Raw genomic sequence first — 20,263 nt, forward strand, 5'->3', positions numbered from 1 at the left:
ATTTGTCTTTAAGGACGATTACTACTCGGTTAACCAATTTCAATTCCTCCAGTTTTCTTTTATAAATTTTATCTCTTTTTATTGCTCGATTTATTAATATTACGTCTTCGAAAAATAAAGGTTTATTAGTCTTCTTACTTATTGCAACTATTCGAGTATCAACCAAGTAACCTTTCACGACACCGGTTTCTTTACGATGATCAATGATTTCTCGTATTGCAGCACATATCAACCGTGCGGCTTTTTATGGTTTTTGTTTCTTTTTCGCCTATTCCAATAATGGCAGAAATTGTTTAAATTCTTTTTGCATCTGATGTATATCCAAAAAAACATAATCGAAGACTTTCTGCAGACTTTCTCTGTGATAGCATCTTTGTTGAATACTTAATTCATTTGGTATTACTCTGCTATAAAGAATGCTTCAACTGTAGTTTCAGCTGCAGCTATTAATAGATATGCAGAGTAAAATGTTTCCTAAAGATGCGGAAATTTATTGCTGTCATAGAACCACAAAAGATTTTACCAAGATTCAAGAATACTTCAAATTAGGTATAACACCATGTTTCTAAAACAACAGTGCAAAATGATATTTTGCATAAAAAAGGTTTACTTCCGCACAAAAAATTTTGAATCATCGATTTCGGCACGCTTGACGGAACTCGTTGGTGGAGTGCTGGAAAGAATTTTCTCAGAAAAGTCAAAATGAGACTTCTTAAAACATCACTCGATAACTGCAACCAAACAAATTAACTGAATAAATTAGATAAACAATTAACTGGAATAAATTAGATAAAGATTTGAAATTCTTCCAACCCTTTTACTCAATATCGTGTAAGGTCATCCTGCAACAACCAGTGTGAAAGAAAAGCTAATATGATGGCATGAAAAAATTTCCTTAGAGATAGTCCAGTGATGTTGGGCAAATGAGACGTACTTCATCACATTAAGTCATGATTTCTCTGTAGGTTAATCTCTTAGCTGAATTTCCGTCTAACATTAATATTTTTAGGAAGAAACAACGGAAACAATTCGGATTTAAATAAAGCGAATTCTGTAAATAGGAAATAAATGAAAAGAACAAATAGCTTGCAAATACAGAATCGGAAATTAAAATCGCAAATAGAAATCACGACTAATAATTACTAAAGAATTAATTTGGTAATTCCCATTTATGAATTTGAGGGTTTGAGCGACTGGCACGGAAGTTGATGCGACATCGCGTCCAATCACCAAAAATCCACCATCTGACAAGTTTGCTCTTCTTTTATGTTGCTCACGCTTTGTCTTTAAAATTCACTGAAATTTTCGTAATTTTGAATTTGACACTAAATCATCCGAATTATTCCAAACACTTCCTCACTTTTTTCCGCCTTTCGCTAGCTCGAAAACACTGTTCCTATATTGTCAAAGTATAGCGTTGGTAAGTTCACTTAAAATCCTGCATCCTTGCTCCTTTACTGCTTACCAATGTTTTATATCATGAAAATCACCCACATGTTTTTCAGATCCTTGAACCTAATTCGGAGATACAGAATATTACCTCCCCATTGGAGATCCAGTCAAAAATGCCTCATAATTATCTATTCACATCGATCTCTTCTTACCTTCCTTACGTCTCACTTAAACTTTAAACTTTAGTCCAATTTATTTTTAATATTTCATTCTTTCAATGCTGCAAAATTTTCAATCATGCAAATTCTAGATAGCGAAACGCATATAAGCAATAAAGTAGTTAAAGAATTGTTATTTTTATAATTTTTTGCAATGCGCGGTGGTAGAAGTAATTGTTTTATTTTCGTGGTGCTTATCAATGTTATCATCTTTATAACTTTATTTGTGTCCAACTACTCCGCCAGGCATGCAGCTGTTAAGGTTCTATTAGCTTGGAAAAATCTTGACACACGCTATAAAGTACTAAATGGAAATCTAAGTAAATTTCAAAGTGGTAAAGTTAAAAAAACAACAGAAATTCTAGTCAGATTAGCTGCAAGGAAACTTACATTGACGCACTTTTCACTAGGAAGCTAATACACTTAAAATCTCGATTTATCATCTCATGTAAGTCATTGCATTATTATTAGTTTATTTGCAGAAAACAAAGTGCAATATGCAAAATTTCTACAATGCTTTCACAACAGCTGATATACAAAATATTCAACAGAAGTAGGTATATTTCGTCTCTTGCATACGTGCAACTTCTTTGCTGAGTGAAAACCTGCATTGATTACTTTGTCCTTAGTAATCAATATTAGGTTGATATATTAGATTAAATATCACCTGTCTTCCTCGCTACTGCCTAGATTTCAGGCAAACCACCTTGGGTCATCTCGGAACATGAACACAGCAATTTAGGAAATGTCTGTTGACTGCCAAATGAAGCCAACACAGTTAGTGGAATGTGAACAGATTCGAAAGATGAAAAATGAAGAGGGGTAATCATGGAATAGAAAGAGTAGCTTAGCCAGTATATCCAGCTAGTATTAATGTTTATTGTTGACTTTCTTCGTGCACATTCTAATTCTTGGCCAATTATAGGAACACTAAACTGCGCCGCATATTTACCAATGCGACAAAATTTCCACTTGAGTTAATGCTAGAGAATTACCTACAAATTCCAACAAACAAAAGTAAGGTATATGAAAACATTGTAATCGTCCTCTTCTCTCAATCAATCTGTGTCCATAACTTTAACTTGAATTTACTCCTTTATTTATTTCAGTTTTAGACTTATCAGACCACACGCGAGACGTTACATAATTTATTTTTCTTCATAGAGAACCGTGAAATATTAGAAAGCGAAATATCAGACGTTTTCTTTTTACATTCATTTTATATTTAATTTTAGGAGAATCACCGATAAACCGAAGGTACCAATTACTCGTGCAGAATTGCTCCCATCAAATGAGTATACGTATCAAATATATTATCAAACTACATGCTGATGATTGTATTGTAAGATATAATTGCGAAGTTGACCACCTCAACTCTTCGACTATACCTGTGTTTTACTGATTTACTCGTCATTCTAATTTATTAAACAACTCATTTTAATTCAGATCACATGATCAATAATTATCAATGTAGTTGTAAAATTTTGAAAAGTTACATATTGTTTACAAATTCAATCATTCACATTCGTATATTAAAGCATTCTTCTGTAACGAATACATTTTTTTTAAAAAATTCTAAATTTAAAAAATTTTTTTCGACCCTTGCAGCTGGACCCTAGCAATTATAACATATATTATAAACGACGAAGACGAATTTATCACTCAACTATTCCACACACTCGCAAATCTGAATTTCTATTCAAAATTAATGCACGAAAAATTCACTTTATCTATCTCAACAACAAACTTAATTTGTTGTTTTGTGAACAGATTGGATCGTAAGTTATCGGCACTACACTACTTCACACATTTCCTAGCTTCTTTTTCACTCTTTATGAATTAAGCAGTTGTAAAGAATAAATGCTGCATCAATAATAACAATGGAGATTTGATACTTGCTCTGATAGAGCTACACTCCTAAGGAATGTGATGAACGAATATGATAAACTCAGTAAATTCTCCACACTTTTTTTAAAGTTGGATTTTATTTCAAACATGGTCCTTTCAGTGAAGCGACGTACAATGTGTTTCATTACCGTCTAAGAACCCGAAATTGTATCTTACAAACAAAATTGCCAATGCCTTATTTAAGGTTAAAACGTTCAATTTTTCAACTGGGGTAAGCCTACTCAACAGTTTTCTTTCTCTGAAATTTCCAGCAAATATTTCCAAATAAAGATACATTTTACAATGAATTATATCATAGTGCAAGAATGAGAAAAAAGTAATTCATGTATGTTAAGGAAATTTAAATCTACTTTCAATACCATTCGGTAATTTCGTAACAAATCAAATAAGATTAAACAATCAGCAAAGTGGACGTACACATTATCCTCCTCATAATATATGTAATCAAAAATCTCCACACCATCCAATACATATGATTCCTGAAGACTGTAGAAAATTTTTTGCTAGATTATAAAAGACCGTGTAAGCATTAATAGTGTTATGAATATATTAATTTTCAACATTATTGAATTTTTCAGAAATAGAGGAACAATACTGGCAATCATCCTAGTTTTAGTTATAGGTGTACCTATATTGATTATTCTTACCTCTCTCTTTATCATTGTTGTTATATATTGCTGCTGCCAAAAGAATGGTTGGTATCCATACAACTAAAAAATATAAAAAATGTCTATTAAAATTGTTCAGAATGTTAGTAGTCTGACGAACAAAAAGGACACTTTTGAATGACAAAGTTTCTGATCAGTAATTATTGTTAGAAAAGATTAAGTGACTCATGTGAATATATCTGTTGGTAGCTAACAATATTATTGAATAGGAACAACGGAAGATGAACTACCGAAAAGTTTGATCGAGAACTGCAGAAGAGCAGAGCCACCGCCCGAAGAACAAGGAAAATATTTGCCGGAGCCATTCGATGCCGCAGCATTCCAGTTCAAAGGACCACTTATTATTGAATATCCTAAATTACATATTCTTGTTAGTTAATCAATAGGAGTCTCATGTTTTGGATACATCCCTTAATAATATATATTAATAAGCAACACTAATTATATATGATAATAATATACATAATAAGCAGCACTAATTAAGGTTGATTTAATTTAAATTTAGGAGCATGATCTTACAAATGCAAAACCAACTGGAAGCAGTGTAAAGGATCATGTTCAATTCGATGAAAACCTTAATGTCGTATGTTTTCTAGATTATCACTAGATTTATCTCCAGTTAATTCCAGTGGGACATCTCATCTAGATTCTGGAATATCTTATTTCGATCATGCTTGCCAGCGATCGAAATATGGCGTAATATGTTCCAGAATCTTCTTTGTTGCAAAACTGGAATTATCTAATCTTTCCGTTTTAGGCTTACAACATTGGAGAAAATGTTGAAATAATTATTAAAAACTATGGACAAGGTGGAACATTATATAAATTCCAAAACAACTCTCAATTGCTACTAATTTTACTACTGCACTTTAAAACTTTCCGTATTAGACTTACAACATTGGAGAAAATAGTCTTTTCCCTTTTTGATTTAATTATCAAATAAAAAAGGAGGAGTAGAAAAAAAAAGATCTTTACTGTTTTGTTAAATTCCAGTGCTCCGAAAAATGTTGAATACCACATCTACTGTTATTTCTAAGAATGAAGAGTATCAAATCCATATTTGACCTCTTAAAAGAGAAATTATGACAGGAACCAAAATCGGAAGTGCTGAAGTGATCAAAGAAGACGGAGGAGATGAAAATGATGAGATAACCAACGAACAAGAAAACGGTTCTAAACATTCGATAATCGAAAACGGAGAAAAAATAATAGCAAAACATTCGAAAACGCAAAATACTCAATCACGAGATAAAAGAAGTGGAACAATAGAAATGTTAGATCCGAGAAAGAAATCTAGACCTGTATCAGTCCGTACACAAAGAACACAACCAAGCAGATATTCCGAATCATCCACGCAAACTCTCAGGGTTGAGAGCGAAGCGAATGTTAGAAGTCCTAACGAGCGGATTTGGATGGATATACGACAATATAACTCCAGCATGGAGTATGAAGCCAGAACAAAAAAGAGTAAATTGTTACGGAAAAGAGCTTCAACTATCTTACTTAAACAAACAGATCTCGATCAGGCACCGGCAAAATCGAGGAAGATAATGTCAGCCAATGAACATGATGCGTTATCGATCGGCGCTAATATCATGCCAACAGTGAAGATGATGAAATCTCAACAAAAAGAAGCTGAAGATGCTAATCCTTCTGCATCCGGTTCATCCAGAAGTCAATACAAGAGCTGTGACACATCCGAAAGGATGCATTGCAGCTCCTATGTGGAGGCGGGTAACAAGTCTATATTTTTACAATGATATTTCAATCGTTTTAGAATAGGATGACATATACAGCAAGTCTATTAATTTAAAGGTCGCCATTCTGATAGCTAAAATTTAGTTCAACTAAATCTGACCTATTTGTTATAAAGCTAGAATACACATATTAGCAGACCAGTAAAAATACATTTATATAAATTCATGTAAAATTACAAAAGAATATTGTTAAGTTTAGATGAAAAATAATTTCTTTGGTAGTAGATACTGGAGAATAGAAGCCTTCAAGATACTGAGACAATAATAGCGACATAAAAAATCTATATGGGAAATTAGTATTTGTAACAAACCAACTTTTTTAAAGTTTTTTACAGAGACTTAATTTTTAGTGCCTAATATATGCAAAGAAATTTTCCTTCAAATTGAATTCAAAAAAAGAGTTATAAAATGTCTGACTGTATACAATTAATGAAAATTATCAATACATTCAATATAAATCGATTCCTACTTTTTTAGGAAAAGCAGTGACTTCTGGAAAACAAAAGACAAATTAGATTATAATAATTCTCCATTAGATTATAATAATTCAGTTATACTCATACTTAGATTATAAGCAATTCCGAATTCTCCAGTCGTCTAGTAGATCTCCATAGTTTATCGTCTTCGGTGTAGATCAAATTCCACTTGTTTATTTCATTGTCATTGACTCCTTCGGACTGCGTTTATCTAACTATAAAATGTCTTAATAACCATTCTGATAATTTGTAATCCTCAGATGTAAATCGATCTCATTCAGTTGAAATAGACTGTAACCATGATAATTTGTCTTTAGTTGTTACCCGAATAAACTTGAGGATCCATGATGTTGTTCGTAACAATTTTGCCCATTTGCTAAAACGATTGCTATCAATAAGTTTAATATTATGATCCTTGCGCATTTCGAGACCTTTGCTATGGTAATTTCTTTTGGTTCGTCGTTATTGTCAAAATTGTATTTCCATTGTGGCCAGTTGATTTCCTCTTGCAGGCATGAAACTTCTAAGTTGTTTCGGATTAACACTCTTTTTGCCACATCTACGAGGTTCTCTTTTGGAATATAACAAAAGGTAACTACGTATTTCATCGATCCGATTTTGGACAAATCTTGGTAATAGATTGGAATGATTTTTTATTCAATGTAATGCACATTTAGAGTCTGACATAAGGTTACCTTTATGTTGGAGAAGCCTAGTTATGTTATGATAAATTGCGCTGCTCGCGTTCCGATGAGTACGGCCATCAGTTCTAGACGGTATTGTTATTCCTTTGATAGGAGCAATGCGCGATTTAGCGAGGATAAGCGATGATTTTATTCCTTGCATTTCCTGATGCACTAGATGCACTAATGATGAGTATGCTATGCTTGAAGCATTGGTGAACACATGCATTCAAACTGCATTCAAACTTACCGTGACTTGTCACAATCATGTAAAGATTAACCCCCAAAAATAAGAAAAATCCATTGTCTATGGTCTTGCTTATCTAATATTTGATCCCAAGAGTTGTTCTTTTTTCACAGCTGTTGTAAGAATATTTTAAATCTTACCATTATTGGAACTAGAAATCCTAGTGGGTCGTATTATGGTGCAACGAACTGTAAAATGTTCTTTTTGTTAATTCTGATTCGTTTCATGGAACGTTTTAACTTTAGTTGGATGACAGGAACTCCATGAAATGCCGAGAATTTTCGTGTTCTTTCTCATTGCTCGATCTTGCTGAAGCTTCATCGTTAGATAAAAATTCCCTTAGGTTTATTGAAGATGGATTTCATTTCCGCATATTTTTCTGTTGCGTCCTATGTTCCATTTGATGATACAATAACATTGTCCACATAAAGATTTCTAGTTATTTCTAAGGCTAATTCGCCATCATGATTTTCCAAATGATAATTCAGGGTAGCTGATAGTGAAAAGGAGCGAGATATTACTCTAAACGGGATTCTTCTAAAAGACATTTTATATTTTCGTTGGATACTTTTCCTTCTACTTCCTTTAGCCAAAGGAATCGAGTACAATTTCTTTCTGAAGGATGTAATTCTATTTACAAAAATGCCTTTTCAATATCAGCTATAATTACTCCCTTCATCATTCAGAAACGTAATAATACACCTACAAGATCTGGTAGGTTAATTGGTCCTCGATATAACACTTCGTTCAAACTTTTCTTTCCCTTTATGTGTGCTGAAGCATCGTACACAATTCTTAGTGGTAGTCTTATCCGGATTACGAACATCATGATGAATGATTCCATTTTGATTCATTTGTGACTGTACTTCTTCGATTATGCCAGAATGTAGTTAATCTTGCATTATCTTATCATATTCTTGCAATTCCTCTCTATGGGACTGAAGTCGTGCCATCAGCATTCGTAAATGTATAATCCGTAATTATCGCTGTCTTTGCATGGTTTCCATGGCCGACGTACTTCATATCCCATTTTGCTTAGTGATACTCTTCTTAAATTCTTTAGTGCTTGCTTATCATCTTGTGTATCAAGTCGATCTTGAATACCAATACAGTCTAACTTCCAAAATTGGTCTATATCTGGAGCACGATTTTCTTGGAATATCTTGTTGCATAGGTGTTACAAGACATAATGTGTCAACATAATCACTTCCTGCTATGTTGGGGCCAACTTTACTGTTCAATAGAGTGAATCCTGACTTTAGTTGCTGAATGTTTTTCATATGAATAAAGTCGAAAAAATAGTCAACTCCTATGATTATGCAGGTTGTTTTCTGTAACTTCTAAAATCGAAAATTTTAATTTTGTCTGCTACTTCAATCATTGAAGATCGTTTGTTAGATAAATGGCTTAGACAGTCATTTGATTGAAGCTTTCCGACTTTACTCCAATTTGTGTTTGAGTTATGCGGCAACTGCTGGGAATTCAATTGCCAAAGGAGGAGATTTTGTATTCTTCTTTTTCAGTTTCAAGGAGATTATGCTAAGAAATGAAGGGTTGTATCATCTACGTTAAAGAGTACTAAGGCTTGTGACTGATGTTCAGGTTTATCAGGATTAAAGACAGTAATTTCTTTATATAAAAGCAGTACTCCTTTCTTTTCTACTAGTCCAGGCTTAAAGCAATTGATTTTCTTCAATCGATCAATTCATTGTTCGACTGTAGAATATATGTGACACTTGCTATCCCAGTGATTTTTGTTGCAGAAAATGCAAGGTCTCTCATTCTTGAATTCTTTTGATTTGGCTGGATATTTTCGACAGTAGCGGTATCTCTCATTTGCTTTGATTGTTTCATTTCAATCAATGCAGAGGTTTCTGGAATGATTGAATTAGGATGGCGTCTAATCAAATTTCTTTAATTTACGCTATTTGAATATTGCCATTCCATTACCTGGTCGTTTCTGTTGATTCTTTTCCTAAGAAACTGTCGAAGTTTTATTATAGACCACTGGTCATCTTCTTTTTGTTGATAAAGTTGGTTCAGTATTCAGTTTGATAATTTGGGTTCTATTATAGTTTCAATGGTGGGTTGCTCTACGTTTTCCCCAATTGCTCCATTTCTTCGACTATTGTTTTCCAGTTTCGGTCGTTTCGTTTTATAGATATAAACTCATTTATGGTGGAAACACGACAAAATTTTTCTACTAGTAATTCTCTTATAATTTTCAAGTAGTCTATCATGTCCTTTTACTAGCTGTAGGGCGCTTCTCTTAGATAAGAAACCAAGTAATTTAACTTTTGTATATCGGGTATGTTTTGAGAGTATATGGAGGCTTCGAAACTACTCCAAAACTCTTTCCATGTTTTAAGATCACCAGTGAACGTTGGTAACGATAGTTGAGACAAATTTACTGCTGGACGATATTCAGCTAGAATGTGTTCCTTATTTCGTGTTAAACGTTTAAGAGCTAACTCGGTATCGTCCTCATATATTGATAAGATTATAATAGTATCTGTACCTGTATTAATTAAATTTAAAATACCTCTATCATCAGTTGCCATTTCTTTATATTTCTTTTCTTCTTTCTTTCTTTGCGACATTGGGTTTATTGAATGTATTCCAACCATTCGTCGGAGTGCCAATGTATTTTTCGGGGCGCATCAATTTTTCCTTGATGATTCTTGCCCTTGTTTCGTATGGCATAATACTTCTATTGCCGCTTTTTGTCTAACAAAGATAGATAAAGTGTTTCATCGAAAACTTTTTCGAGATTTGCTTTTACCGATCTTGTTCTTACAATTATGCTGGTAGACATACCTCACCTCAGGCACCAAAAAACTTTGTCGTGGAATGTATTGACTGCCAGATACTTTATTTTGCCTCAAATTTGGGTAATTAAACCAACAAATCAATATTATAATAATAATGCGTAACGAAAGATATAATCTATTGTAAGTTAAAATGATGTCAAAAACCACCCGAAAATGTAGAATGGATAACTGTAATGGTGGACGGTTGTTTATGTGCAGAACTGAACTGACCAAATATCCGGCAGAGAACATTTTAGCTGATGTGAAACAAAGATTGTTAATAAAGGGTTTGCTAACGAAGGATTTTTTTTTTTTTTTTGTGAGAAAAAGGAATTAGCATAATGACTTAAATGATATAGACATAGATAAGTTACAAATGCGAAATTATTGGACAATGGCATCTATTAAAGTTATGAGAATTTTAAATGTATCAGTGTAAATGTATCGAATGCAGTTTAAACGCATCAACATTTTTATAACATATATGATCTTGTTGTAAACACTTCCAATCCTTCACACATGCGATTTTATTATATGCACATCTTAACACATTGACAACGTTAAATGGGAATTTAAGATAAAATTCTGGATGGTCATGTCATAGAAGCAAAAGGAGCATTTTGGATTCTGTTTCCGTCCCCAACGCATATCTTTGATGGTCCATGTTGGCATATAACATGATAGAATAATTGAAAGCAGAAAGAGAAAGGCCTAGCTGACAAGGTGAATGTGATAATCATATGAGTGTAACCCAAAGACAAAATATGAATATGAAAATATATTTTCAAATATATTTCAAATAAATATGAAAATATATTTTCAAAATTTCTAGATATACTAGAAAAAAAAGATAGTAGAAGTCTATTCTTTCCGTCAAAATCTTAACTACGCCAAGATAAAAAATTTATATGCTTGATTTGATTACAATCGTTTGGATTTATCAGTAGCATCGGTATGTTATTAATCGTCATAAAAGGTAGGTACGTATACTACGTAACACTCTGTTTCACTGGAGCACTTTTTGTACACTGGACAAGATGATAAAATTACGATAGAATTATCGACAGCAATGGGCAGTTTGTTCAAAGAGGGTATCAACTTGACACTGAATTGATTTCATAGATTTATATTTTTCATATATCGTTTTTTTTTTTTTTTTTTCATATATTAACTATTGTCCATGATGAGCATCGTCTATATCACGACTAAACCATCATCGTTTAAATCATTATATATTAAAGCAAGAAAAAAAGCATGTTATTCACTTTTCCAGTTGCTGACCGTTATATTCAATAGGTTTGTTAGTTCAACATCGTGAGTCGGATTGTTTAATTTTTGGCAGTCGGTTATTCAAAAGTGTTTCCTGGATGAAATAAAGATTTGGAAAATTTTTTATTGCTCTTTCTTCTAATACACTTTGGCTGAATTTTTTGAAAAATTTATTCAAATTTTAAGATAAATGCAGCAAAAGTAAGCATGCGTAAAGCAGATGCAAACTGTTGGATATCATGCGTAAAGCAGATGCAAACTGTGGGACCTGTTGGATATCGACCAAATAATGAAATTTTAAGCTTTTTGAAAAATTCTCGCTATGTTTTTCATTTCATTTATGTTTTAGTTTACAATTGTGTTCAAATTTTATAATCTCCAGAATTGATGTTTGCATGATTCATTTGTTTTGTTTTCATGTTTTAACATTTAAAGGGAAAGAATGTTCACTGTTATCGACAATCTAGTATGCAGGACATGTTTTTGTTTTCTCTAGGCGAAAGTTTAGTTTTCTCATTTTTTTTAAGCAGAAAAAATAAATAAAAAAGACCGTATTATGTTCGTTGAATAAGATTAAATTTGTTTAGAAATTTCACAGCAGCACTACAATATTTTGTCTGCATAAGTATATCTACCTCAGATCACTTTTATAACCTAATTTATTAGGAATATTCATTTGGTCATCGAAGCGATGCTTCTAGTGTTATCCATGCACAAAGCACCCAACTAATACCTGAAAGCTAAATTTAAAAGAAAAATGTTGCTTAAGAACTTGAGGCAACATTTTTTATTACGAAAAACATTCTGTTGATATATTTTTAATTCACCATAACTAGAAAAAAAAAGCTAATAACTTTCGAAACTAAATAACAGACCGAAGATTGATGATTCCATTCATCGAAGAAAGACATTATACTGACAAAAAAATTTTTTCCATTTGATAAGATTAATTTTTCCGAAATCGTCAAAAAAAGGAGGAAAAAGCTTTTTGCTCATATAACGTTGATGTTCTGTTTTAATCCTCGAAGACGGAATACACTACATATCCACTAAAACGTCGGTTGTTATGCAGCTATTTTCTTCTGTTTTCAACAAAATGTTATTTTCTAGTGCTCTGGCAAATAATTCCAGATTTGTTGCCTCCAGCATGGATGCGACACACTTATATGAATGGAAGAAAGAGAGAAAAAAACGAATACTTAATGAAAACGACTAATGAATTACTAATAACGTGTCTTATTATCAATTCATGAAGAGAGTAGTGTTTAAGCATTAAAATATAGTGTAAATGAAAAATATAAAAGAATCACAGAAAGTTCAATAGATTTTAATAAATACTTCAGTGTGAAGTATTAATTTTGATACACATAAATAGCGTATCAAATTGAACGAGACACTTAGCACTTAGTAAAACTGACATGCAAAGATCATCAATCTAAAAATACTTAATCTAATAATGGACATAAATACAGTAAGCTTCGGGAGGTTCGTCGGATCCAGCAACTTTTGTCGAATTAGAAAATGTGCAAAATCTCTAGCAACGTTAATAGCATTCTTCTTAAACACCGAGATTCCTAACCCCATATGATGCTGTCTTGAAAATTTGCATTGATTTTTCTCTAAACATTAAATGAGCACCTTACATACACATAATAAATTTTCCATGAAAACTTATTTTGCTCTATGCATAAGTCAATAACATGAATAGAAGCAAAAATTATGGAAAATACATAAACCTGATATACATAGTTCGCATCGGAAACGTGTTTTTCACCATAATTCGCCAAAGGAGTAGTGCTGCAGGAGGTGTGCCGAGTTTTCTTTTTTCGAGCCAACCATATAACCATCCTCGAATTTTGTCCAATACAGCCATAATTCTGATATGAAAACACTTCGATTTTCCAGATAATTAGATCAGCAATATTTCAAGGAAAGTATATCTTCCAAATTTCCAATATTTCTATAGAATGAACGGTCCTGCTTTGTACAACTGATTAAATTCAAGGTGCAACTCAGTAGTACTAGCTTTGATCTGTCACAAACGCATAATCATTCAATCATCATTAAGTATAGGGAAAACAACCATGGAAAGCGGATTTGAATGGAGAATATTGATGTTATTCTTTTCTCGCTTATTCAGAGATTACAATATATCCTTATATCCTCAAAAGAAATGGCATGAATATCTCCAATAGGAATTTCATCTGATACTTAGAAAGGGAATATTTTTTGGATCACATGTTTTTGATTTTGACAAAAAGAAGTGATAAAACTTTCTACTGTCCCAGAAATTTCGAAATGTTTAGAGGAGTCTGCCATATACGCCATGGATTTCATAGGAATACTTTTTTTTTTTTTTTTTTTTTTTTTTTTAAAGAGGAGCAATATTTTCGATGCCATAATTCTGCAAATATAACAATATCACTAGAAGACGTTTTGATTAATTCATTAACTCCTACCATTTCTCTACAGATATAACAATATCACTAGATGAGATTTTGATTATTTCATTAACTCATACCATTTCTCTACAGATAAAACAAGATCACTAGAAGACATTTTGATTAATTCATTAACTCATACCATTTCTTTACCAATATAACAAGACCACAAGAAGACATTTTGATTAATTCATGCCATAATTCTGCAAATATAACAATATCACTAGAAGACGTTTTGATTAATTCATTAACTCCTACCATTTCTCTACAGATATAACAATATCACTAGATGAGATTTTGATTATTTCATTAACTCATACCATTTCTCTACAGATAAAACAAGATCACTGGAAGACATATTGATTAATTCATTAACTCATATCATTTCTTTACCAATATAACAAGACCACTAGAAGACATTTTGATTAATTCATTAACTCATATCATTTCTTTACCAATATAACAAGACCACTAGAAGACATTTTGATTAATTCATGCCACTTCTCTACTGATATAACAATATCAGTAGAAGACATTTTGATTAATTCATGCCACTTCTTTGTAAATATAACAATATCACTAGAAGACATTCTGATTATTTCATGCCATATATCAGCAAATATAACAATATCACTAGAAGACATTTCGATTAATTCGATAACTCATACCATTTCTCTACAGATCACTAGAAGGCATCTTTTATTCATTAACTCGTACCATTTCACTAAAGATTTAACAATATCACTAGAAGACAGTTTTTTTAATTCATGTCACTTTTCTACTGATATAACAATATCAATAGAAGCGATATTGATTAATTCATTAACTCATACCATTTCTCTACAGATATAACAATATCACTAGAAGACATTTTGATTAATTCATGCCACTTCTCTACTGATATAACAATATCACTAGAAGAGATTTTGATTAATTCATTAACTCATACCATTTCTTTATCAATATAGCAAGATCAATTGAAGACATTTTGATTAATTCATTAACTCATACCATTTCTTAACAGATCACTAGAAGGCACTTTTTATTCATTAACTCATACAATTTCTCTACAGATATAACAATATCACTAGAAGACATTTTGATTAATTCATATCACTTCTCTACCGATATAACAATATCAATAGAAGCGATATTGATTAATTCATTAACTCATACAATTTCTCTACAGATATAACAATATCACTAGAAGACATTTTGATTAAATCATTAACTCATACCATTTCTCTACAGGTATAACAATATCACTAGAAGATATTTTGATTAATTCGTGCCACTTCTTTCTAAATATAACAATATCACTAGAAGACATTTTGATTAATTCATGCCACTTCTATCTAAATATAACAATATCACTAGAAGACATTTTGATTAATTCATTAACTCATACCATTTCTCTGCAGATATAACAATATCACTAGAAGACATTTTGATTAATTCATTATCTCATACCATTTCTCTACAGGTATAACAATATCACTAGAAGACATTTTGATTAATTCATGCCACTTCTTTCTAAATATAACAATATCACTAGAAGACATTTTGATTAATTCATTAACTCATACCATTTCTCTACAGATATAACAATATCACAAGAAGACATTTTGATTAAATCATTAACTCATACCATTTCTCTACAGATATAACAATATCACTAGAAGACATTTTGATTATTTCATTAACTCATACCATTTCTTTATCAATATAACAATATCACTAGAAGACATTCTGATTAATTCATTAACTCATACCATTTCTCTACAAGTATAACAATATCACTAGAAGACATTTTGATTAATTCATTAACTCCATACCATTTCTCTACAGATATAACAATATCACTAGAAGGCATTTTGATTAATTCATTAACTCCTACCATATCTCTACAGATAAAACAAGATCACTAGAAGACATATTGATTAATTCATTAACTCATATCATTTCTTTACCAATATAACAAGACCACTAGAAGACATTTTGATTAATTCATGCCATAATTCTGCAAATATAACAATATCACAAGAAGACATTTTGATTAATTCATTAACTCATACCATTTCTCTACAGATAAAACAACATCACTAGAAGAGATTTTGATTAATTCATTAACTCGTACCATTTCTCTACAGATTTAACAATATCACTAGAAGACAGTTTTTTTAGTTCATGTCACTTCTCGACTGATATAACAATATCACTAGAAGAGATTTTGATTAATTCATTAACTCATACCATTTCTCTACAGATATAACAATATCACTAGAAGACATTTTGAATAATTCATGCCACTTCTTTGTAAATATAACAAGATCAATTGAAGACATTTTGATTAATTCATTAACTCATACCATTTCTCTACAGATATAACAATATCACAAGAAGACATTTTGATTAAATCATTAACTCATACCATTTCTCTGCAGATATAACAATTTCACTAGAGGACATTTTGATTAGTTCATTAACTCCTACCATTTCTCTGCAGATATAACAATATCACTAGAAGACATTTTGATTAATTCATTAACTCCTACCATTTCTCAGCAGATATAACAATATCACTAGAAGACATTTTGATTAATTCATTAACTCATACCATTTCTCTACAGGTATAACAATATCACTAGAAGACATTTTGATTAATTCATGCCACTTCTTTGTAAATATAACAATATCACTAGATGACATTTTGATTAATTCATTAACTCATACCATTTCTCTACAGATAAAACAACATCACTAGAAGAGATTTTGATTAATTTCATTAACTCATAACCATTTCTCTACAGATATAACAATATCACTAGAAGACATTTTGATTAATTCATGCCATTCATTCTGCAAATATAACAATATCACTAGAAGACATCTTGATTAATTCATTAACTCATACCATTTCTCTACAGATAAAAACATCACTAGAAGAGATTTTGATTATTTCATTAACTCATACCATTTCTCTACTGGTATAACAATATCACTAGAAGGCATTTTGATTAATTCATTAACTCATATCATTTCTTTACAAATATAAACAATATCACTAGAAGACATTTTGAATTAATTCATGCCCATAATTCTGCAGATATAAGCAATATCACAAGAAGACATTTTGATTAATTCATTAACTCATACCATTTCTCTAACAGATAAAACAACATCACTAGAAGAGATTTTGATTAATTCATTAACTCGTACCATTTCTCTACAGATTTAACAATATCACTAAGAAGACATTTTGATTAATTCATGCCAACTTCTTTGTAAATATAACAAGATCAATTGAAGACATTTTGATAAATTCATTAACTCCTTCCATTTCTCTACAGATATTACAATATCACAAGAAGACATTTTGATTAAATCATTAACTCATACCATTTCTCTGCAGACATAACAATATCACTAGAGGACATTTTGATTAATTCATTAACTCCTACCATTTCTCTGCGGATATAACAATATCACTAGAAGACATTTGATTAATTCATTAACTCATACCATTTCTCTACAGGTATAACAATATCACTAGAAGACATTTTTGATTAATTCATGCCACTTCTTTCTAAATATAACAATATCACTAGATGACATTTTGATTAATTCATTAACTCATACCATTTCTCTACAGATAAAACAAATCACTAGAAGAGATTTTGATTATTTCATTTACTCATACCATTTCTCTACAGGTATAACAATACCACTAGAAGACATTTTGATTAATTTATGCCATAATTCTGCAAATATAAACAATATCACTAGAAGACATCTTGATTAATTCATTAACTCATACCATTTCTCTACAGATAAAAACAACATCACTAGAAGAGATTTTGATTATTTCATTAACTCATACCATTTCTCTACTGGTATAAACAATATCACTAGAAGGCATTTTGATTAATTCATTAACTCATATCATTTCTTTACCAATATAACAAGACCACTAGAAGACATTTTGATTAAATCATGCCAAAATTCTGCAAATATAACAATATCACTAGAAGACATTTTGATTAATTCATTAACTCCTACCATTTCTCTGCGGATATAACAATATCACTAGAAGACATTTGGATTAATTCATTAACTCATACCATTTCTCTAACAGGTATAACAATATCACTAGAAGACATTTTGATTAATTCATGCCACTTCTTTCTAAATATAACAATATCACTAGATGACATTTTGATTAATTCATTAACTCATACCATTTCTCTACAGATAAAACAACATCACTAGAAGAGATTTTGATTATTTCATTTACTCATACCATTTCTCTACAGGTATAACAATACCACTAGAAGACATTTTGATTAATTTATGCCATATTCTCTGCAAATATAACAATATCACTAGAAGACATCTTGATTAATTCATTAACTCATACCATTTCTCTACAGATAAAACAACATCACTAGAAGAGATTTTGATTATTTCATTAACTCATACCATTTCTCAACCGATGTAACAATATCACTAGAAGCGATATTGATTAATTCATTAACACATACCATTTCTCTACAGATATAACAATATCACTAGAAGACATTTTGATTAATTCATTGCCACTTCTTTCTAAATATAACAATATCACTAGAAGATATTTTGATTAATTCATGCCACTTCTCCTACTGAATATAGCAATATCACTAGAAGAGATTTTGATTAAATCATTAACTCATACCATTTCTTTATCAATATAGCAAGATCAATTGAAGACATTTTGATTAATTCATTAACTCATACCATTTTCTTTACAGATCACTAGAAGGCACTTTTTAATTCATTAACTCATACCATTTCTCTACAGATAAACAACATCACTAGAAGAGATTTTGATTAATTCATTAACTCATACCATTTCTCTACAGATATAACAATATCACAAGAAGACATTTTGATTAAATCATTATCTCATACCATTTCTCTACAGATATAACCATATCACTAAAGACATTTTGATTATTTCATTAACTCATACCATTTCTTTATCAATATAACAAGACCACTAGAAGACATTCTGATTAATTCATGCCACTTCTCTAACTGATATAACAATATCAGTAGAAGACATTTTGATTAATTTCATTGCCAACTTCTTTGTAAATATAACAATATCACTAGAAGACATTCTGATTATTTCATGCCATATATCAGCAAATATAACAATATCACTAGAAGACATTTCGATTAATTCGATAACTCATACCATTTCTCTTACAGATCACTAGAAAGGCATTTTTTATTCATTAACTCGTACCATTTCACTAAAGATTTAACAATATCACTAGAAGAAGTTTTTTTAATTCATGTCACTTTTCTACTGAATATACAATATCAATAGAAGCGATATTGATTAATTCATTAACACATACCATTTCTCTAACAGAATATAACAATATCACTAGAAAGACATTTTGATTAAATTCATGCCACTTCTTTCTAAATATAACAATATCACTAGAAGACATTTTGATTAATTCATTAACTCATACCATTTCTTTATCAATATAGCAAGATCAATTGAAGACATTTTGATTAATTCATTAACTCATACCATTTCTTTAGCAGATCACTAAGAAGGCACTTTTTATTCATTAACTCATACCATTTCTCTACAGATAAAACAACATCACTAGAAGAGATTTTGATTAATCATTAACCTCCTACCATTTCTCTACAGATAAAACAACATCACCGGAAGAGATTTTGATTAATTCATTAACTTCGTACCATTTCTCTCTCTACAGATTTAACAATACCACTAGAAGACAGCTTTTTAATTCATATCACTTCTCTTCCGATATAACAATATCAATAGAAGCGATATTGATTAATTCATAAACTCATACAATTTCTCTACAGATATAACAATATCACTATAAGACATTTTGATTAATTCATGCCACTTCAATCTAAATATAACAATATCACTCGAAGACATTTTGATTAATCCATGCCACTTCAATCTAAATATAACATATCACTAGAAGACATTTTGATTAATTCATTAACTCATACCATTTCTCTCTGCAGATATAACAATATCACTAGAAGACATTTTGATTAATTCATGCCACTTCTTTCTAAATATAACAATATCACTAGAAGACATTTTGATTAATTCATTAACTCAATACCATTTTCTCTACAGATATAACAATATCACAAGAAGACATTTTGATTAAATCATTATCTCATACCATTTCTCTACAGATTATAACAATATCACTAGAAGACATTTTGATTATTTCATTAACTCATACCAATTTCTTTATCAATATATAACAAGACCACTAGAAGACATTCTGATTAATTCATTAACTCATACCATTTCTCTACAAGTATAACAATATCACTAGAA

General features: G+C 30.8%; 2 protein-coding genes across 2 annotated transcripts; one reads left to right on the forward strand and one right to left on the reverse strand.

Moving 5' to 3' along the window:
* Nucleotides 1–1,764: 1,764 nt before the first annotated feature.
* On the forward strand, nt 1,765–6,458 carry Bm8276 (Uncharacterized protein; the record flags this gene model as incomplete). Its single annotated transcript, XM_043082961.1, has 12 exons — nt 1,765–1,872; nt 2,093–2,163; nt 2,536–2,627; nt 2,846–2,952; nt 3,219–3,388; nt 3,619–3,729; nt 4,097–4,212; nt 4,396–4,556; nt 4,692–4,769; nt 4,944–4,995; nt 5,276–5,920; nt 6,421–6,458. The coding sequence occupies 12 exons, from the start codon at nt 1,765–1,767 to the stop codon at nt 6,456–6,458; spliced, it is 1,749 nt and encodes a 582-aa protein (XP_042938895.1).
* Nucleotides 6,459–8,301: 1,843 nt separating this feature from the next.
* On the reverse strand, nt 8,302–10,052 carry Bm17179 (Uncharacterized protein; the record flags this gene model as incomplete). Its single annotated transcript, XM_001892096.2, has 3 exons — nt 8,302–8,486; nt 9,694–9,867; nt 9,974–10,052. 3 exons carry the CDS (start codon nt 10,050–10,052, stop codon nt 8,302–8,304), a joined length of 438 nt encoding a protein of 145 aa, XP_001892131.2.
* Between the last annotated feature and the right edge of the window lie 10,211 nt (nt 10,053–20,263).

Source organism: Brugia malayi (assembly GCF_000002995.4).
Source record: "Brugia malayi strain FR3 genome assembly, contig: Bm_040, whole genome shotgun sequence".
Taxonomy (NCBI): domain Eukaryota; kingdom Metazoa; phylum Nematoda; class Chromadorea; order Rhabditida; family Onchocercidae; genus Brugia; species Brugia malayi.